This window comes from Parasteatoda tepidariorum, chromosome 4 (genome assembly GCF_982258835.1).
Source record: "Parasteatoda tepidariorum strain Cologne lab strain chromosome 4, Ptep-v5.0, whole genome shotgun sequence".
NCBI lineage: Eukaryota > Metazoa > Arthropoda > Arachnida > Araneae > Theridiidae > Parasteatoda > Parasteatoda tepidariorum.
The window spans coordinates 105303126-105326029 of record NC_141758.1 but is presented as its reverse complement, the minus strand read 5'-3'; the positions used below and the strand labels follow the sequence as shown (position 1 = coordinate 105326029).

Sequence of the window (22904 nt, the reverse complement as noted above, 5' to 3'; positions counted from 1 at the left end):
AAAAAGATTTTTTTTTTTTAATTAGCAAATATGCTTTGACTTTTTCTCATTTCTCTTTCATAAAAAAACTATTACTCTTTGTCATAATTTTGTCACATACGATTACATGGCGTCATGAATACATAGGCCAAATATTCAAGAACGATTTTCTAGGGACCTGTCCATATTGGAGTAAGGCAACTTTGTTTTTGTTAATCGATGTATATAGAGAAACAATTTCTGAATATTTTTTCTATTAGGACTATAGATCAATTTGGAATATTTTTTCAATTAAAATGTGGGTACATGTGCCGATAGAAAAAAAAAGTCTACAATTTCCTTCAGTTTCCATAACGCGATCAAAAACTTTTAGATTTGAAACTAAAAAATAATTTTAATTTTTAAAATGGTTTTGTCTTGAAAAGACCTTCCTAACGATATAGTAACCGGATTTAACAGGTTTATAAAATTAATATTTTATGATTAGCATTATATTTAGAGGAAAAGGAGGCTACTGTGGACATGGGGGACAGGAGTGGACAACATGAATAGCTATTTTCCCCCAAGTCAAATTCCCTCGGTGAGGTGTCGTAAATTGGTAACATTTACGTAGAGTGAACCAAAAAAGTATCACCCTGAATAACTTTTGATTTAATGATCGGATCTTCACGTTCTAGGACTCCATCTTAATAATTCGAAGGTGTGACATCAAATATGCAAATTAATTAGTGCACGATATTTTATTTTAAGTTACGTAATCAGACACAAAAACATACTTTCTCTGAAGAAACATAACTTTTGTTCAACAGATTCGATTTTCTAACCCCCATAATATAGGAGGTAGCTGTAATCTGGGGAATATGATCCCAATAGTAGGGTCGGGTGAGCTATCCAAAGTTTGGACCCCCAAATGTTAATTTTATTTTTTTGGATTTCACTACAGATCGAGAGCTTTTTAAGGGAATTGAAAAAATTTTGCACACGATTATAAAATTCTATTATCTAAAGATAATTCCATGCAAAAAATAACTTTCAGTAAATATTTATTATTTTTTAATTAATAATAGTCTGATGTTGATCATTTACGCCGCACTAATGCTGCACAATAGGCTATTGGCGACGGTCTGGGAAACATCCCTTGAGATTTGATCCTTTGTAGAGGGGATGGCACCCCCGCCCGGTGACCTGCATCCGAAGTCGAGCACTTTATCGTAGAAGAGTTTAACGGGGACCAATACCGCACACTCTCGGTCCCTACGCAGACACCGTGTCTTAATGATCAGTCCTCTTTGGGACAATAATAGTCTGAAAACTTTTGAATCGTAAGGAAATGCAGTTTTTTTTTTGTATCATTTTAAAGCATCGAATTCCACATGGAAAATACAAATTTGAGCAAAATTGGTTGAATAGTGCATTAGTTCCTGAGAAATCGAGTTTTATAAGTACGACTTTTTTAAAATTTAATTTCTCAGGATTAGTCTATTTCTCTGAAATTTTGCATTTTGTCATGTTTAAAACTTACAATGTTTTGCAGTCAAATTTATATGCGTACAAATAACTTGTTTTCATAAATATATTCTCGAACATAATACATAAATAGCTAAAATGACGGTTTGAGATGGAGTACTGACAGTTTTTGAAAGGGCCCCCGCCAAAAATGTTTGCCCCAGGGCCCCGAGGGGTGAAGTTACGGCACTGATCACAGTGCTCATGCATAACATCCTCAGTGGTAGACAGATCATGGGCTAGAGTCCCCTAGCTGCCAGACTAACCGTGGGAAGTTTTCCTCTCCATGTAACTCAAATATGAGTTAGTTCCATCAGAATGACCTCCGCGAAGACAAAAATTTCTTCCAATACGTGATCCTAGAGTTCCCTTGTCTACTGGAATGGATTCAAAATTACAAGGCTACGGAGTTGATCATCTTTGAACTCTTGTTCGTGAGAATGGGAGTTCGAAGAATACCCATGTACAAAATGGTGACTGGTGCATGTTAAATCTCTCGGGGATACAAAGTCCCCCAAGCCCTTATAGCAAATATATACTTCTGGGTACTGATCCAGGAGTTCCTCTGTCTTCTGGATTGAGTTCAAAATTACTAGGCTACCAAATTTAAACATTGTTAGTCGTAAACTTAAAATTGAGTTGGTTATTCGAAGGTGGTTATAAAAATAATAAAACTAATAATTAAATTATATTTTCTTGTGTTATTTCTAACTCCATGCATATTTTCTGCACGCCCTTATAATTTCATGTTTCTAAGTCTTATAGATTTTGAGCAGCAAAGCAAAATGTAAAGTTAAAAAAAAAATAATAATAATAATAATCATTTAAAATTGCAAATAACATGTATTCAGAATTTCCAAAAAAAAAAAATTCGGTTAAGTATAAAATGGTTCTTCCAGCATGTCAAAGTTTTACTCTTTGATTAAAATGTGTTTTTGTTGTAGCTTTTTTCCGCCTTCAAAATTCGCGATCGCAACACTCGAATACGCCATCTGGGGAGAGACCGGTTTCCTGCCTTTAGCCCTTCTCCCTTCCCTCTCCTCCTCTTTTCAGTTGTATAGGAATGTACTACGATATTTTCCCCTTTCTTTATATTTTTCCTTTTTATTTAATAAAAATATTTTTTAAAATTTCCATGATACTTTTCTTCAGAACTATGTTTAATGCAGTTTTCAGTTCCATATAGTTTTTCAAGTTAAAAGATTTTAATCTATATGAAAATCAAGAGAGAAACTAACGTACTTCCTTCCTCTATGACTTTCCACACGGTAATGGGGAAAGCATGTGAAGTGTTGCCATAGGAAAAGAGTTCTGCTCTACGCCACCTGCAGCCCATTTCGATCGCCAATATATGTGCAATAAAAGAAAGGTTCTACATTATAGTCTCATCAGAATCACATTTAACAATTCGCGATCGCAACGCTCGAGTACGCCGTCTAGCGGGAGCCTGTAAATATCAGACATTAATTTATCACGTTTTCATTTAGTTCCATTGAAATCATTGACAGAATCAGACGCCATTTTTTAGCAGCAAATAAGAAACAAAATTTCCCTAAGGAAAAGGCCGAAGAACTTGAAAAAAATCTCCAGAATATTAGTAAATCTTTCAGGAACAGAACACGCCAAACATTTGAAGAAAAATTCCTCAATAATTTTTAATTTCTATTATCAACAAACTTGCAACTGATGACTTCCGATTTCGGATACTGTTACAGATGTGTGTATTAAGGTAAAATGCATTTCTTCTGTCTTCAATTCATTACGAATTAAAGTGAAGTCAACATTGCTTTCGTCATTCCAGTGAATAAATATGAATTCAGAACATACAGAATTATAATAGTTATAGCATATTCTTCTTCGTTATAGAATAGTATATATTTCTGTATCCATATAATTCGGAAAACAACAATAAAAAATTATCCAAGTTACTTGAAATCGTACCATTTGTGCTGATTCTTAATTAAGTTTAATCGTTTTCTTGGTAAGTATTTTTTAGTTTTGAAGGAATAAGTTCAACTAGAATTCAGCTATTCTGTTTTTAGCTACATATTCAAATTAATATCAATTATAAAATTTTGTTGTGTCGTATGTTATCTAAAAGTAATGAAGGGATAAACTATGTATCTATTATTTGAGAATAAAGTTTTCAAACAAGGAACTTATCATTTTGGAATTCTCCGGGAATTATAAATCAGGTAAGTGCAATGATTTTTACAATAAAAAATTTGCTTGTAAATATTTTTTTTTCTTTTGATGATGGTTCTCTACAGAATGGTTTTTTTACATCTGATTAAGAACTATAAGAATAATAAAAAAAGAAACAATATGAAAGTTTTTATTTCAATGTAAAGAATTCTTAAAATCTTTTTTTTATCTTAAGAATTCTTTATTTTCCGTTTTTTAGTTTATAATTTTTTGATAAAAATTGTTCTCAAAATACTTTTTTTGAAAAATTAAATGGTATAACATTATGTGTTTATACTTCTTGTATATTCCAATGTTTGAAGTAATATGATTCAGAAAAGTATGGAATAAAAATTCGGTACTTACGTATTAACGCCACCGCCGCTACAGATTTGGCGGTTTTTAAGTGCCGCTAATCTACACTTAAAATTTTTGCGACAATTCATAAAATAAAACACTTTATTTAAAATCAAAATAGTCAATCGGATTTCGATGGAAAATGAGCCGATATAGAGTTTAGCATAGATTCAAAACAATCATATCGCCATATGAACTCTGATAAATAAGATTCCAAATGAAATAACATTTCCAAAACATACGTTTACCAATATAAAGTTTTACGTTGTGGGAATTGGTACATTTTCGTTTTTTCGGTAAAATATTTTCCTCCTGAAAAAATAAAATTGCATCTTGTTTTGTTTTTGGCAAATCCCAAAGACGAATTTTTGTAGCACTAAAAATGGCGACAAAAAAGAATTGTTTTTTTGTTTTTGTTTCGTCAGCATTCTTTATTTTACATTTCTTAGTTTCTAAATATTGATTTTTATTGAAACTTGAAATTTTTTGATAAAAATTGTTGTCAAAAAACTTTGTTTACAAAATTAAATTTCATTAAATTATGAGGCTTATGTATACTTTTTGTTCATTTTAATTTTTGAAGTAATATGATTCTTAAAACTATTGAATGTAAAGTTTAAATGGGCCTTTCATGTTATATTATTAAATTTAGTAAAACTATTTCTCGGACATTAGGTTTTAACTCTTATAAGAATATACATATTTTTTTCTGTCAATGTGCAAATATTTTTCCGATGTGTTTTGGATATTCCTTCTCTAATAAAAAGAGATACCATTTTGTTTTCGTTTGCATAAGAAAGAATATCAAGCATTTTTCTTTTTTAAATTTAATTAGCCACAATAAAGAAGGAACGTTGCAATGCTACGTGCTACATTAACGACGTCTCTAGAGTAACTGAATGACTGTTCATATAGAAATCGCAGGTATTAGTCTCATACAACAACGCCCCCTATAGTTCGTTGCGATCGCGAATCAAGTAATACTATCAAATTTTTTAGTAATTTAGTATTAATACTCAACAATAAAAAATAATGACAGTTTACTTTAGGTGTGAAGAAATAGAATTGTATTTGTAAGGGCCCCAACATTTTCAGTAGCTTAGGGCCCCGCCTAGCTTAAATCCGGCCCTGCCCTAGACGCTTGTCCTACAGTGAGTGTTTCATTAGTGACGCATGCCTGCTCAAAGTTGTAGTGAAATTCGTCTTGAATTGGAATGAGCAAAAATCATAATAAATAAAAAGTTTCACTGAGTTACAAGAGTTTGTATAAGTTTATTGGGAAGATTATTTTAAGCATGAATATATGCCGCATAAGTAGATCATCTACTTTTAAACTGTGCAAAAAAGAGATAACTTCTCAACCTCTTATATTCTATCGAGTAAGAATCTAAATTTAGAAATAATATTTTCTTTTGATTTAATTTTTCATTGGTTGCTTTTGTCTTAAAAATACCATAAGGTTTTTATTTCAAAGAGCAAATAAATTTTTAAAAAGCACAAATATTTTCTATTTAGTAAATCAATAAGTTTTTCTTGATTTCTTTTAGTAAATAAGTTTTTCGGAATGGAAGTTTTTTTACAATTGCAATGTATTGTTATTTAAAGATTAGTAATTTGTAATAATTTCAAGTTAAAAATGAAAAATTATTCATTCTTTTCTTATTATTTCTCAAAATATTTCTTGCCGTATATTGCATTTAATTAGTAATCTTTTAATATTTAAATTTAAGTCTTCCTTGTGTAGAAGAGCATATAGGAAAGAGTATGATGAATCAATCCAGGGGCCTGTCTAAGTTTTTCTGAGGGGTACCTATATTGTGAAAATTAAAAATTATATTAAAAAATCAACACCAAAATAAGGATTTATCGTTTCTTACGGGATAAAAAAATAAAATTTTAAGAAAAAATATTTTTTGAAACTACCAATTTTCCTAAAGTTGAATCTGTGAAGATACCACTTAACGATGGCAAATTTGGCCTGGACAGATCCCTGCAATTTGGAATGATCATGTTGCAATTGCCTGTCATTTGTGGAAGGACGTTCTGGTACTTTTTAGAGAGGGGGAACACATTACTAATTTTCCCTTTGTAATTTTGTATTATCTGCTCGTAACACTAATTAATTCTAGGCTAACTTTGGGCTCTGTTAGATTAAGACAATTAATTCATTGCAAAATTAGCCTTTCATTTAAATTAAATTACCTTACATTTCTATATTTAAGTTGCAGTTAAGGTATTTTATTCCCTTATAGCTGTTTCTAGGAATACTGGTTGATAAAGAGGAAAACGATAGCAGAGTATAAGAGTTTTTTTTTCTTCAATTATTTAAAACGAAATTATGTATAAGTTTCATTAATACATATTTCATTGATATGTAATGTAAATTAATTATAAGGCAAGAAAAAGTCAAAATGAATAGCTAGATATAAGTGAATCCAAATTCAACCATTTATGATCTTGTAGACGTAATTTCAAAGGAAAGTGATGTGTTAAAGAGTTTTGGATATTTTTGTTAAATATTTATATTTATTGACAATTAAGAGCATCTTTGCCTCTAAATCATCGAATAATTCAATTATTTCATCTTGCAAATGACTATGATATTTCCGACTTGAGAAAAAAGTGGCGCAATAATCAATTCTGGCATATCCATATTTTAAATATCTCCAAAATAAAGCTTAAAACCATCACTTAATTTTTGGAAATGATTTATATAAGTTTTCAGTTACTTACTATATTGAAATTACAAATGGCATTTTAAGCAAAAATTGCATATTATGTGATGCTGTCAATAAATTTGTCATTGAATGGCATTGGTATTCTTCCACCCCTTAGATAGGATCACTCCCTTATTACACCCTATTGACCCCAGTGATTAATATTGACCACTTTGGCAACCCCTGTTCTTTAGTGCATGTTTTTATTTATACTTATGATTTAAACTGAAGTACTCAGTGTTCTACCCGTAAAAATTCTAAAATAAGCATGATATTGATTTGATCTTCATAAATTTCTCATTTATACATTTTAAACTGAGTGTTTACCATTTAAAGAATATTCTATAAATTTTATCATTTTGATTTAAAAACTAAAGCGATAAGTGGGTAAGCTCTTCATTTTAATATTTTTTATTGTAATTAACTTCTAAAGTTAAAAGAGTTTTTATTTTTCATTAGCTTATTATTATAATTATCTTTAAAAAAAATTTTTTTTTTGAAACTATTATATCTGAAATAATTTTATAAAAGAAATTTTTAATGCATTTCTCATTTTTTTTTTTTTTTTTTTTTTTTTTTGTCATTTCAATTTAAAGTTACAATTATCTTCAAACTCTAATATTTAGCTTTATTTTTAAGAATACTTGGATAGTAAAAAGAAAATACACGCCACCGCTTTCGAGGCTAAACGCTGAAAGACCTCGCGTCTTGAAGGGAAAACATTTTATTTATGAAACTATTGAAAATACTGATGATACACCACCTCCTGATCTACACCTTGTTCTCACAACTTTTGTAGAAGGTATGTTGATTTATTTTTATTATTACTTACTTTAAATTTTATACTTTCTTTTATTTATTTATTAGAAAATATGAAATCAAAGTAAATAAATTTTAGTTATATGTTTTTAAATCTTTAATGGTTATTTTATAATGAAATGCAAAACAGAGGTTGTTTCTAAGCCATTTCATAAATAGCTGTAATACCGATTTAAAATAATTATTTATTAATGAAATTAATAGGGTAAGACTGTGATCTGAGAAATTGAGAAGCTTTAGAAAGTTTTTTTTTTCTTCCAATTATGCCTTTTAATTTTTTTATCAAGATTTTACATGTGACGAAATATGATTGGAAATTACAGAGGGAAGAATTTCTTTAATTTTATTTGAATTCATGAGTATGTATAATTATATTAATTTAATGTTTTTTTGCTGTTTGATGAACTTCTCTTACATAGTGTAGCAGTCTCTCTGAAATCCACAACAATACGATCCACCATCCTCTAAATTTGCATTGATTGTTTAAAAAAACATAATGCAATGCATTTTCAAAAATTTTCAACTTATGAAGAAAAAAATTTTTCTTTATAAGTTTACTTATTTAAGTAATCATTCTGCCTCATTTTTTTACAATCTGTGATATATTTAAAGAAAACTAGAAGGGTCAAAAAAATTTTATAACGAATTATAAACTCTATCAATTACGCTTTAATTTTGTTAGTTTTTCTTTCAAAATGTTAATCTTTATTTCTATATATGTATTTAGGTATAAATTAATACAATTAAAAAGAATCATCGAAACATCTAAAATCTGCAAAATTTTAAGGCTGCAAAGCTCCTGCTCCCAAGTCTATTAATTAAACATGTTGTTTTTCATGTTAATAATTTATTTTAGTAAATTATCTCCATTACTGTTCAGCGATTGTTCCAAAACTTATAAAAATCTTAACTTTTTTTTATAAATAAAAATTATTTTTCATACAGAAAAAAAAAATTGCCAAGAAAAAAAAAGTTGTTATGAGAAGAAAGTAGTCAAGATTCTTTTTCAAACAACCTTCTTCTTTTTCCTTCGTATGACTAAATATAAATTTTCTTTAAATGTCATGGGAAGTTTAAAATATTTTCTATAAAATTTGGAGAGAAAACTGTTCTGAAAATATTCATCCCACAGTGGACTGATCATAAGACGTGGTTCCCGATAGATCACCAAAGTCAAGTATCACTGGCTGCCGTTAGTGTGCAGATAGGTAACCACTTTGATCAGCCTGTGAAGAAACCGAGGGTGTGCAGTGTTGGTTCTTGTTAAACTGTTCTACTGTACTCACCACAGAAGTACAAAATTGTGAAGGCTTGTCTTCAGATCATGTTCAGAAATATTTTTTAAGCCGTCACCAATAGCTCAAAGCTAAAAGCTCTTGTGCGACAATAGTACCTTCTAAACATTCTTTCATATAACTATAATTGTATCAAAACAAATATATATTTTTTCTAATTACAAAAGCTTCAAATTTTAAATGATGTTTTTACTTTAATGTTTTCAATTGCTGAATGTTTCATTGTTTTTCAATTACTTTAATATTATCTAATACATGTGTGCTTCAGCTATATCCCCAAACCTAAAGTCTTTAATATTTTGACTTCTGTCTGAGGCCACACATACTCTAATAGTACTTGAAAAGACTATTTAAATTATTTAATATGACAGTTATCGTCATGAAAATATATTTTCACAATTTAAAATTATTAAGGAATTTTTAAAGAAATGCTTGTTAAATGAAATTGGTTTTTAACTTGAGTTAAGCTTCTTATTTCACTTAAAACGAATTCTTCCTTGTATATTTTATTCGTTATTTCAACATTTAGCTGAACTACTTCACTTAAAGTTTCAACAATTTTATTCTTAGATGAATTTTTATAAAAATTTACATTGAAATAAATTTTTTACCGCTAATAAACAAATTCTGCAGATACTGATTTTAAATAAAATAAATCAATTGTTTATCACTTTTTAAAAAGAATTTTACCTGAAGTGATCTGAAATAGTTTTTAAAACCTGTAAACTATTTGCAATGAGGATGGAAAAAGGTTTTAAACTGTTTCTCTAACAATTTACATTTACTGGTGTTTAAATTAACCAAAACAAAAAAGCAATTCCTTCTTTCTAATTTCTATATATGTCTGTTTAGTTCATCATCGAACTCAAAATTATATCATGTCTTTATAATTTATAAAAGTTTTAAATTAAAATTATGTTCTATTTTTTTAAATCATCGTTTACTGTTCTTTAACATTAATCATGCCTCTGCCTTAGCTAAAAGAATGTTTTGCCTAATTTTACGTTTAATAATACTTTTTTATAACCAACAGGTATTGGAGATGTAGGAGATATTATCTCTGTAATGCCAGAATACGCTCGTAATGATTTGCTTTTACCAAGAAAAGCAGTGTATGCTACTCCTGAGAATATAGGAAAATATTCAATGAAGAAGAAGGTAAAAAATGATATTGAGTCTCATATATTTAGATAAATTTGTCTATCTTTTTATCTGTGCTTCTTATTATAAGTAATTAAAGCATGTATAGTATCTCTTTATTCTGCAATTTATATTTTCAGTAATTAAGGCTGTTTAGTTATTTAGAGGTATATTCAGATAAATAGTATAACTTTTTTTAATATAAAATAACTTTTATTGCATGAAATAAACAAGGTAATAAAAATGAACTGAGGTAAACAATACTATAAATGTACACTTTATTTTTTTTTATTATAATTACATTGATAATGAATGTATATACGCTCAAACTGCTTTAGAACAAGCTCTGATTTAACGAGAACTCGAACGGTACAATATTAAGTCTATTGCAACAAAACGAGTAACCAATTTTAGCGAGCAATATTTTTGTGATTCATAAAAAAATTTCGTGCTTTTACCTTTCCAACTCTGTTATTCCCTTCTTTGAAAAATTCATTTAACATTTTGAAGACTACTGAAAGTATCTGATGAGTCATAAATCGTGAAACATGTGATCTTTTTTCAAAAGCAGAGCTGCAAATGACTATGTTCTTTGGGTCATGAGTCTTATTTGAGGAACAATAACACTACAAAGAGACACTTTGTATTGGAATAAAAAATAAATAGAGTAGGTACTATATTTTGAATTTAGTCAGTTTGACAAAACTTATATGATTTTTTTCATTAACCTGCAAGCACTTGGTTACCATGTGTAAATATTGCTGTCTCTTCACGTTCATTATAAGCAAGTTTGGCTGTACTTTTACTTCAATTACATGTTACAAAAGCAAATATATTACTATTTATGACAAAAGAATCTCAATATTCTAAACCAGTGGTTACTATTTGTCATTTCAAACAAGGCATAAAATTAACGAAATATTCACTATTTTAATTGAAGATATATTAACTTTTTTAATACAAATACATGTGGGAAATATTTTCTTAATTAGAGTAATTAAATGCCTGATATAAAAGCAGGCATACTTCCTTTTGTGATTGTAGCATCAAAAGTAATAACATTTATGATAGTTGGAGTTTTATATATATATATATATATATATATATATATATATATATATATATATATATATATATATATATGTAATGTTAAAACAATTATATATTAAATATAATCCTTAAATAGAGCATTTATCCAACGCGCAAACGTTTAAAAACCTTTCCCACAAGAAAGTAATAATATTGATCTAATTATCTCAAAAAATGTGATGATGTGGCTTTAGCAGCTTGGGAAATTGATCAGTCCCACGCTACTGAGACCTATTAACATTTAAATATATTGTCCAGAAAGATATAAAAACCCTCTTTCCAAGGTCAAATGTGCTATTCTATACCTATCCACCAGCATGTAAGGTTGTCATTCTGGGGCTCTGGCCCTTACTTTAATAAAATTATATTATGATTCCTGTATTTTCCTGTATCTTTTTCAAGAAGCACCGGCCACACTACGAACTTACAATGTTTAGGCTTTCAAAGCGTAACAGATAAGTCGGCAGTGATAGTTTCCTGTCGCGAAAAATTATTATTGAAAACTGAAAATGATATTTAATTTAATAATGGAATACATCTTTTGATAATCAACTTTCGCTTCTTAAATGATTCGTAACCTTGGATTAGAAATTCGAATGCGTGGGTGTGGTTAAGAAGAACGAGGACTGTTATTTCTCTCTTTGTTTTGTCTTCTTCTCGCTTTAATCACCGATTAGAACTTTATTTTGATGACTTTGGAATTAAGAAACAGAAAAATTAAAAGAATAATGTCTGATTCAGAAGAAAAACAGGTGGATGCTCCAGCACGCGTTAATATTTCTCCGTGTGAGGATAAAAATAATTTTCCCAACTGGATCAAGTATTTCAATAAAAAATGCGAAATCCTACATTTGGAAGAAAACTGGAATTTAACAATAGATCCAAATGATACTGAAAAATTAGCATTTACAACCAATTTTGGCCTTTATGAATTTTTACGTTTACCGTTTGGTTGGAAAAATTCACCCGCTATTTTTCAAAGAGCTATTCGTCAAATTTTACAGAAACATAAAGTTGATTTTGCTTTAAACTATTTTGATGATATTATCATATATTCTGATAATTATTTAGAACATTTAGATCATTTAGAGAAAATTTTTAAAATATGTGAAACTGAAAATTTAAAACTTAAATTTTCAAAATGTCAATTTGCTAAAACTAAAATAAAATTTTTAGGATATGAAATAGAAAAAGGTCAATATTCACCTGCAAATGCTAATATCGAAACTATTAGACAGTTAAAACCTCCAAAAAATGTTAAAGAGCTACAACGATTTCTTGGTAGTATTAATGTATACCATAAATTTATTAAGAATTATGCAGAACTTAGATTGCCACTTAATAATCTTCTTAAGAAAAATGTTAAATGGAATTGGACAATAGAATGCAATACCTCATTTAATCAATTAAAATCGTCTTTAATTTCTAAACCTGTTTTAACTTTGTATAATCCTAATTATCCATGTCATTTGTTTGTTGATGCCTCAAAAGAAGCAATTGCTGCTGTTTTAAAACAAAAACATCCCGATGGCTCATTGCATCCAATAGCTTTTCACTCCAGATGTTTATCTCAACATGAAAGAAATTATTCTATTACTGAATTGGAATGCTTAGCTATAATTAATGCTTTAGATAAATATCACTGTTATTTGCATGGAAATAAATTTATCATTTATAGTGATCATTCCGCGTTGACTTGGTTAAAGAAAATAAAAAATCCTACAGGTAGACTTTTTAGATGGTCTTTAAAACTATCAATGTATGATTGTGAAGTGAAATATATTAAGGGTCAAAATAATCATGAAGCTGATATGCTTTCTAGATATTCTGTATTTTTTAGTTTATTTGATAATAATCCAGTTGTGACTCATGATGAAATTAAAGAAGCACAACTAAATGAAAATTTAAGTAATCCTAAATTCATAACAATTAACGATTTGTTAACGATTAAGAAAAAAGGTTTGCATAAAATAGTAATACCATTTTCTTTGAGAACAAAAATATTAGAAAAAACTCATTTTCAATTTGGTCATGTTGGTATTAAAAAAATGATTGCTTTAATCTCACCCTTCTACTATTGGCCTAATATAATAATTGATATCTCTAACTATGTTAAATGTTGTGAAACTTGCCAAATTAACAAAAAATCTCACCAAAAAAGATTTGGGTTGTTACAAAGTATGCCCCCTACAGAGCAACCATTTGAAATTTTATCAATTGATACTGTCGGAGGGCTCAACTATTACAACTCAACTAAAAAATATTTGCATTTAGTTATTGATCATGCTACTCGATATCTTTGGACTTTTCCTTCAAAAAGTGTAACAACTGAAACATATACAAATTGCTTAAAACAAATTTTTCAAATTCAAGTTCCAGATAAAATTTTAAGTGATCGTAATGCTGCATTTACAGCATCTAGATTTAGAAGATTTCTTAGAAACTATAATGTTAAACAATTATTGACTTCAGCTCATCATCCGCAAACAAATGGAAAAGTTGAAAAATCTAATGCGACAATAATCTCTAGGTTAAGATGTAAAATCAACGAAAACTGTAAAAAAATTCCGTGGACAAAGTTATTAGAAGAAGTAACACATGAATATAATTACACCCCTCATTCTGTAACACAATTTCCTCCTGCTTATTTAATGTATGGAAAATTACCTTGTGATTCTCTTGTAAATCAAAATATTTATCCTCCAGTTGATGAAGCAAGAAAAATAGCTGTTCAAAATACCCAAGAGTTTTTTAAGAAAACCAAAATTCGTTATGACACTCATTTTTTGGAACCTAATTTTAAAGTTAATGATTTAGTAATTTACGAAGAATTCCATTATCCTAACACAAGGAAATTAAGTTCACCATATTCTGGTCCATACAAAATTTTAAAGAAATTATCTGAGGTGTCAGTTGAAATTGATAAACCTAATTTTCTCACTAAGAAAGAATCAGAAATAGTACATGTAAACAAATTAAGGAAATTTTATCCAAGTCAACAGTTTCAATTGTATGTAAAAAATTCACAATAGCTTTTCAATGCTCGTATTTTCATATGTTTTTCATTTTTATTTTCTGCCCCTACTTTTGGAGTCCCGTTATTTTTTTTTTTTAATGCATCTATGTCTGAATTTTTTTATTACATGATGGTTGAGAGTTACTTCGGAAAATTTCGGTAAATTTCCTAAATTTTATTTTTTCAAATGAAATATATAGAAATGGTTTTTTGAACCGTGGGACTCCTCAATTAAGGATCAAGCATGAGTAAACAAACTTAAAACCCTATTTTTTTCCGTCTAGTTGGGAATATTTTACCCAACTTAGACCATCAATTGTTTTCAATGGATAACGCTTATATTTTTATTATTTTGGAATAAAGCATATCATTTTCTACAAAGATTTATTATGCACTTTGTATGTAAATTTTTATGCTATCGAAGAATTTAATTATTATGTGGAAAAGTAAACATTTTAAACTAGATTGCTTATATTATTTGTATTACTTGTATTATTTTATTTGTATTGATTTCTTCAAGTGTATGTCATATGTTGTGAATAATTCTACACAATATTTGTGAAAACACATAATCATTAATGGGATCATAAGTAAAAACCATGTAAATGATAAGTGAATTTTAATGACTTCATGAATAATAATTGTTTTAAGAATGAAACAATGATGATAAAGACTGCAAACATTCTTTTCCTCTTCTTACATGGACGAATAATTCAATAAGTTTAGCAAACTATACGTCTGAACAATGGATCCAGTTTATTTCAGGAAAAGAACTTTTCACAAGTTGTGAAATTTTGGTTTGATTTATTTTTATTTTAGATATGTCATGGTATTTTTTGTTTTAGATATTCTAGAGTTGTTTTGATATTTTTTATTCTTTTCAACAGGAAAAGGAAAAATGTATACAATCATTATTAATTATTATAAAGTTATTAATTAGTGTTATTCAAAGTTATGCAGAAATATTTAGTTACTTTTATATAAATGTTATTGTTGTAATACTTTACTTATAAATGTATAATATTGGACAATATACCAACAATAATTAATTTTAATTTGAAATCGCGTGAAGGGGGAAGTTCTGACGAATAGGCTAGCATATTGATCAGACCTTTCTTCAGAGGGGGGGAATATTATGTAATGTTAAAACAATTATATATTAAATATAATCCTTAAATAGAGCATTTATCCAACGCGCAAACGTTTAAAAACCTTTCCCACAAGAAAGTAATAATATTGATCTAATTATCTCAAAAAATGTGATGATGTGGCTTTAGCAGCTTGGGAAATTGATCAGTCCCACGCTACTGAGACCTATTAACATTTAAATATATTGTCCAGAAAGATATAAAAACCCTCTTTCCAAGGTCAAATGTGCTATTCTATACCTATCCACCAGCATGTAAGGTTGTCATTCTGGGGCTCTGGCCCTTACTTTAATAAAATTATATTATGATTCCTGTATTTTCCTGTATCTTTTTCAAGAAGCACCGGCCACACTACGAACTTACAATGTTTAGGCTTTCAAAGCGTAACATATATATATATATATATATATATATATATATATATATATATATAAAAGAATATAAATAGCAAATATAAAAAGAAAATCGACGTACACAACTTTTGCTTCTTAACAACTATGCAGTTGTACTACTTTATTTTCTCAACTGTGTTTTTATCATAATTCTCTTGTATAAGAAAATCTATAATCCTGGTTATAAATCAAAATATATTTATTTTAGAGTAGAGAAGAAAGACCAAAATTCAGTTCTATTCATGCTGCTACAGTAAGTTAAACCTATTTGGTTCCATAATCTAAAGTTATGATGGACTCTCTTATTTAATTTAATTATTTTTCTTTAATGCAGATTATTAGAAGTTTGAGTAAGATAGTTATACCTGTATTTATGAATTCTGAAAATCCTTGGACTATCACAAAGAGTCATCTTCACATAGCTTTTCGCAAAGAAGTAAGAATAATTATTTTATTATTATAATTATGAAAATTTAAATATTTTATAAAATGTTTATAAACCACATATTTAAAAAAAAGTTTATTAATAAATGTTCCTTTACCAATAAAATTTGAACATTGAAATCAAATTCAAATGCTTTTGTGACAGAGAGTCTCCTTCCTCATCATTTTAAGAAATAAATCAATTCAACTCAGTCAAATCCAATGTGTTTTCATGCGTTTTTAATTAAAAGTTAATTCAAATTAATCTTAAAATGTTGATTCAGCTTTTTGTGAAGAAATCAGCTGGAATATTTTAAGATTGCATGTAATTTTAATAATTTTTTTAAATGACAAGTAAAATAATAATTTCTCAATCAATAAATGTATTATTAAATCATAATTTTGGTTGTATAGTTCATTTTTAAAGGAATATATTCCTATCTTTTTAATGTTGTGATTCTCTATCCAATCAAAAATTTAATACGACCATCTAAATTAAATCAAACCAGTTTTTCTGAAAAAGAAGTGTTATCACATTTTAAGGTATAAAACAATTCAACTTAATCAAATCAAACATGTTTTAGAAAGAAGTGTTCTTGCTAAACTTTTAAGTTATAACTTAATTGAACTGAATTTATATTTTCCATCTAGATGAATTATTTTATGATTCATCTTGATGTATGTGTATAATGTAATGTATGTATATATATACTTTTTAATAATGCACGATTTAATAATGCATACATTAATTCAACTTAATTTACATGTTATAGTGTAATTCTTTTGACATACTTTCAAATGTAGAAATTATTTTTAACTCACTGTAGTAGACATTAATTATTTTTATACTTAATGTATATGAAAATTTCAGTTAACATACTTGTAAAGATATGAAATAAGTCAGACAAATACTTTGGCAGTTCTTTAAAATTCCAATTTTGATTTCCATAGTTTTATTTTTCCAGTTTTTTAAATAATTAAAAAATGGTAGTCATTATGCTTCACTTCACCTTTTAAAATAATGATAATAATGTAATGATAATTTATGTCAATTATGCGAGTGGTTTAAAAATTCCCAAAAGCATCACAGTTTATCGAATAGTTAGTTCATTTCTGCTGAAAGACTGCATTCTCGTCAGCTTCTCGCTATGATTCGATCTATAATTTTATCTAATTATAACAGTTTGATTTTTTATTAATATATTTTTTTAAATTTAATTATTATCTATTTTTATTTTTTTTTAAGTTACTCCAAATTCTTGATTTTTTTTAAAACTTTTCAGAGTAAAAGTAATTTATCATAAATAATTAATGAATTTGTTTGTTTGAATTGATTTTTTACTAATTTTTTATCCATTTAAGAAATTTCTAACATTTCTTTTTCATATTGTTTTCTTTTTTTCTTTTACTTAAGCATTAGGTTAAACTATATTTAGTAAAATATAAATTTAATTGTAAAACAAAGTAAATGGTTACTTTTATAGCAATTCATTTAAAAAAAAATTAAGGTGTGGAAACGTTTTCTGGTAGTTTTATTAAAAAAAAAAAAAAAAAAGTTAAAATCAATATTTTGGATATAGTATAGTAAAATTTTGTAAATAAATTTGATTGCAAAATAATTCTTATCAATGAACTTTTTATTTAATATTGTAGGGCAAAATTAACAGTTGACTAAATAGAACAAATGGCAACCAAAAGGTTATCTGCCAGTCACCATTTTTTCATTGAAAGTGCATTCCAGTTGTAGTTGTATCCATTGGTCAATAGCAAAACTTCCTAATTTTGCTCTATAAATATCAGTTTTAATTTTGTTATTGCTACTTATCTTTGAAATAATCTAAAAGATTTGTTTTCTTTTTTTTTTCTTTTAACAATTTTTTACTAAGCGTATGATATTTATTATTAATTATAATTGATACAATTTGGTTATATTTATAGTCCTTAATATGTGTAAATTTTTACATTTTTTGAAGAAAAAAAAGTAGCTAAAATTTATCTAATGTCTTCTGATTAAGATGTATGAAAAATTAATACAAAAAGGTTTTCAGTATATAACTCTCTAACAATCAGAATTCTACTACCATCATTGCTTGTACAAATACTTGGTTAATATTTTTGTTTGTGCAGATGTGTATTACACACAAAATTTCTTTTTGGAATTCTCTAAAATTTTTCTGCCACATTGCATGAAATTTATTGTAGATTAGAATAATTTGATATTTCTATTTCTCAATATATTGCATTTTATATTTTTTCTGAAAAAAGCTATTATTTTATTTTTTATGCTTGAACTTTTTAATGTACATACACGTGAATTCAATTACAATCTTTGGATAATATATGTGTTTATCATTACATGAAATATCATTTTACTACTGAGTTATTCTAGAATTTTTAATCAAATTGCATGACATTTATAAATTTGTATAATTAGATAATATTTTTATTTCATTATATTCTGTTTATATTATGAACTTCCAAGAAAATTTATTCATAAATAGTATCTGATGTATCATTTGACCCAAAAATATTAAAAACTTTTATTTGAATTTCAATTTTTTAGTTCTAAAAATCCTACACATATTTGTTCCTACAGATATTCTATTACCATGTTTGTTTGTTTTTTTTTTCAGGTAAACATGCACACAAATTTTTTCTTTTATGTTCTTAATAATCTCTGCTAATACAGTTCATGAAATTTATTTTAAACTATTACAATTAACATTACATAACTAACTAAACATTCCTTTAAATATACTGCTAATTTTTGCCAATTTTGTGTAGTTAGGATATTCTGTAACACTTCAATACCTTCAAAGATTAAATTGTCTATATTTTAATGAAAATAAATGAGCATTTTACTTAACCTTTTATAGATCTATTTATTTCTTGAAATGCTATGTTAAAATATTTTAGGGATATTCTAGGATAGGACTAACTGCTCTGGATTTAAAAAAATATTTTAAAAAATGGTAGAGAACTATAAACAAATTTTTGCAGATTTTCAGTTGATTTTGCCAACTTTTTAAAAGGTTCAACTAACTATAACTAAGGTGTAATTTAATTGTAACTAAGAAAGTGGCATATTACATAAGCCTTTAAAATATATTTATTAGTAGTCGTAAGTATAAGCCCTATAAAATGAATTTAATAAACCAAGAAATATACATTAAAAGACTACCACTCAAAAATATTAATTCGCTATCTGGTGTAAATCGGCATCTCTCTTTATAGATAACGGAATTTATAAATGTTGTATTTATAACTACAAAGAAATTTGATAAGTAATCAAATGAACAAACTTTTTATACACAAGAGCAAATAGTTCCCCGGTGTTAACCTCTCTTCATGACCTCACACTAACCTTTATTGTTACCCATATTTATGTAAACAAAGCCCTTCTTTATTTTTTTCTTAAGTTATCAGCAGATGGTTGCATGAATCACAAGCCAAAAAATTACTTCAAATCAACATTTAAAACTTACCGTGGTAAGTATACTCTACACAGCCACATGAAGGGTTAAGCTGTGCTGATTTGTTTGTCATAAATTAATGAAATTTAAAGATAACCTACTTAATTCATAGTCTGAGAGTCAAATAATTAGTCAATGTGTAACAATGATTTAAATTAAGTTATCTAAGCTTAAATAACTTTTTCTACCCTAAAAAATAACTAAAAAGTTTTTAATTTTTGAGCTTAATGATTATGCAATGAATTTTTATTATGTGCTTGAGTTCATTCATAGTTGTTCACGCAGGTGTGTATTAAGAAAATTGTGTTTCCTAACTTTTGTATAAACCCAAATTCTGATTACTCTTCTATGGGCATGTTCATTAAAATTAAAAACTGTGACTAAATATGTATTGTGACTGCCATAGTAACAGAACCTCATTTTAAATTTGTTTACAGGGTTTTTTTATTCCACATGATGCCATAGAACTGCCTTCAAGTTCTGTCGAAGGACCAGACCTTGCAATGGAAGGTAGAGATTTTGCAGTGACAGTTACGGTAATTCTGTTTACATTTTAATAACAGAAATTTGAGTTTTTTATTATTATTAATGGATGGTTCATTATGATACTTAAAAGTATTTGCTTCATGCAAGGCATAATTTCTCTCTGATTAAAATCACTATTTTGAAATACAGTAAAACCTTGATTTTTTAAATTCATAAAAAAAATGAAGTAATCATGTTTAACCTTATTAAATGTGCTTATAGATTATATTAATATTTTTCATGATCATATTTTGCAACATTTTTATTACTTACAAAAAAATCATATTTAAAATGCATTATGTAATTAATGAACTTTAATGCCTTATTATTTCTCTAAGAAAGAATAAATTTTTATGTAAATCTGTAGTTTATTATTAGTATATTATGTTATTTTGTTGTAATATAGTAGGATTTAATGATCTAAAAACTGTTTACCTTGCAATGATTTTAACTAAAAGGGTATTTTTCATTTTCTTATTTCATATATTAACATGTTTACTTAAAAAATTACCTCTATCTGACAAATTGTGTAAATCTTAACCAAAACGTTATCACCCATGTCTGTTTTATTGCAATAAGTGTTATTTTAGTGTTGTTTTTTTTTTTTTTTTAGTCTTTGAAAATTTCTCCAATAAGTATTTAGCAAAATTGGATTAAATACATAGCGAACTAGAGATTGTCACTTTGCACAAACAATTAATAAAAATGAAGAGCTCAATGACCGTATAAAATTGATATTGCTTTCGTTAAGTAGATAAAAAGGGGCATAGTAGAGTCCGTAGATGGAACACCATCCCAGGACTTTTATTAGAGTATTTTTAAAGAATATTCACTGAAAATGAAGTTAAAACAGTTAACAGATTAGGGATTGTAAATAAATATTTAAGCAAGAAAATTAAAACTAAACAAAACTCAGTGGTGCGACAGGCCATAGAGGGTCAAGGCCTACTGTGCCCATCTTAGTTTTCTTATCCTTGGGCTCTGGGTTGCAGGAGCCGATGTTCCAGTCAGGTGGTCAGCCGAACGCAGAACCCCCAGTGTTTAGTTCCCAAGCAGGCTTGGTACTCATTTATCGACCCACTGAAGGGATGAAAGGCCGAGTCAACCTTGCCCAGCCCAAGGATCGAACCCAGGTCCTGTGTCCTGGAAGCGGGATGCGCTACCACTCAGCCACTGGGCATTAAGCAAGAAAATAAAAACACAAAATCAAAACCCAACAAATCATTAATCAGAATGACGGTACCGAATCCGGTTTAGTTCCATTATTAATCTTAAATTGTGTTTTTAATAAACACTGTTCAACTCCTCATTAAGGATTGTGGTTACCCTTCTTTCCGTATTTTGAGGGGAAAAAATCCAAAGCCGTTGAAGAGAATGTTATATTTGTATTTCTGATTTCAAAACTTAATATGTGACACTAATTTTAAAACAGTTTATAATAGTTACAGCGTATTTTGGGTGAGCCCCTTGCAATGTGAAAAAATATGAAATTGCAATTTTGGATTGGGAAACTTAAAACTGCAGTAATTAGTAATAATACAAAAAGCATCATAATCAACTGATCTTTCAACTCTCTGTATTATTACTAATTATTGCAGAACTTAGTTCGATTAGCATAAATGACTGTGCATTAAATTTTATTCAAAATAAAATGGTAACACTGGTCCACTTATCTACCAATGATACTGTCTTCTTAGATTAACAACACAGAAAAAGTACCGGTACGCTGCAGAGTTTTCTACATCAAGAAAGGGATGGAAACTGCTATATTGAGTGAAGAAGACTATTTAGAAAAAAATGAGCCCATTCTAGCAGAACAAAAAGAACTTTTACAATCAATGCCTATGCCAGAAATTGTAGATGATCCTTCTTCCTCTGTATCACTCATTGAAAAATATCGCATTAAATATATTGAATAAACTTATTTTATTATAATAGTTTCATACTGTATTATAACTCATTTTAACTTTAACAACTTGCACTGTAAAGACATACCACACACATCGTGATTCTCTGATCACAAAATTGCCTAACTACTGTGCACGTTGTCAGGTATTTATCACAGAAATAAAAAAAGACATTCATAGATCTTGTCCCAGAAACAGAAAATATTCAGACTTCTACAAAGCATTGAACACTTGGTAGTCGACTGCTTTGGTAAGCACATCAGTGAATTTCTTGCCTGCACAAGGTTAATGCAATTAGATTTTTAAATTGAATGTTTTGTAATCGCTATTTCTGATAATAAAAAAAAAAAAATATGTATTCGAGATGAAGAATAATATTTAAATGAGAAAAGATCTAGAATTATTCAAAGCAAAAGAATCAATATCAAGAATAATCATAGTGAAGGTAAGCTAAACACCATCAAAACCAGTTTCGTTGGTGGTGGAAATTGGAAGAAAAAAAAAAAACTATTTATTGTCTTTCAATTTCACCTAACAATCAAACTGACTTTTGAATCTCTTAATTTTACTTTTTGTGATTAACCACAAAACTTATAAATTGTTCTTTTTCTTAGCACTGAAAACTCAGTTTGCAAGTTAATATTTTTTTTAAATCAAGATTTTAAAAAAAATACCTTTTTATTGTCATTATCGTATCATGGTAATCAAAATTTTTAACTAACTTTATAAAGTCAAGAATAAAATATTAAATTATAAATATCCTACCCTGAAGAAAATGTTTAAGTTAGCAGCTATGCCTAACTGAATAATTTGCCATGGTTTTATTCTGAACAAAGGTTCTAAAATGCAAAACAAAGCAATTTCAATAAAAAAATTTGAATAATAGTATTCAATGAAAGAAATTTATATGTTTTCACAAACTTACAATAAAATT

At 27.8% G+C, this 22904-nt stretch overlaps 1 protein-coding gene across 1 annotated transcript; it reads left to right on the top strand.

Moving 5' to 3' along the window:
* Window positions 1-5199: 5199 nt before the first annotated feature.
* mRpL9 (mitochondrial ribosomal protein L9) lies at window positions 5200-21998 on the top strand. Its single transcript, XM_043046686.3, has 7 exons — window positions 5200-5405; window positions 7383-7545; window positions 9891-10015; window positions 15851-15895; window positions 15977-16078; window positions 19976-20074; window positions 21761-21998. Exons 1-7 carry the CDS (start codon window positions 5322-5324, stop codon window positions 21980-21982), a joined length of 840 nt encoding a protein of 279 aa, XP_042902620.2. The 5' UTR covers window positions 5200-5321; the 3' UTR covers window positions 21983-21998.
* The last annotated feature ends 906 nt before the right edge of the window (window positions 21999-22904 follow it).

Coding starts and splice junctions, on each gene's coding strand:
- mRpL9 (XM_043046686.3), top strand. CDS start 5,322: ATGAATATATGCCGCATAAGTAGATCATCTACTTTTAAACTGTGCAAA. Junction 10,016..15,850: donor AATATTCAATGAAGAAGAAG/GTAAAAAATGAT, acceptor TATTTATTTTAG/AGTAGAGAAGAAAGACCAAA. Junction 16,079..19,975: donor ACATAGCTTTTCGCAAAGAA/GTAAGAATAATT, acceptor ATTTGTTTACAG/GGTTTTTTTATTCCACATGA.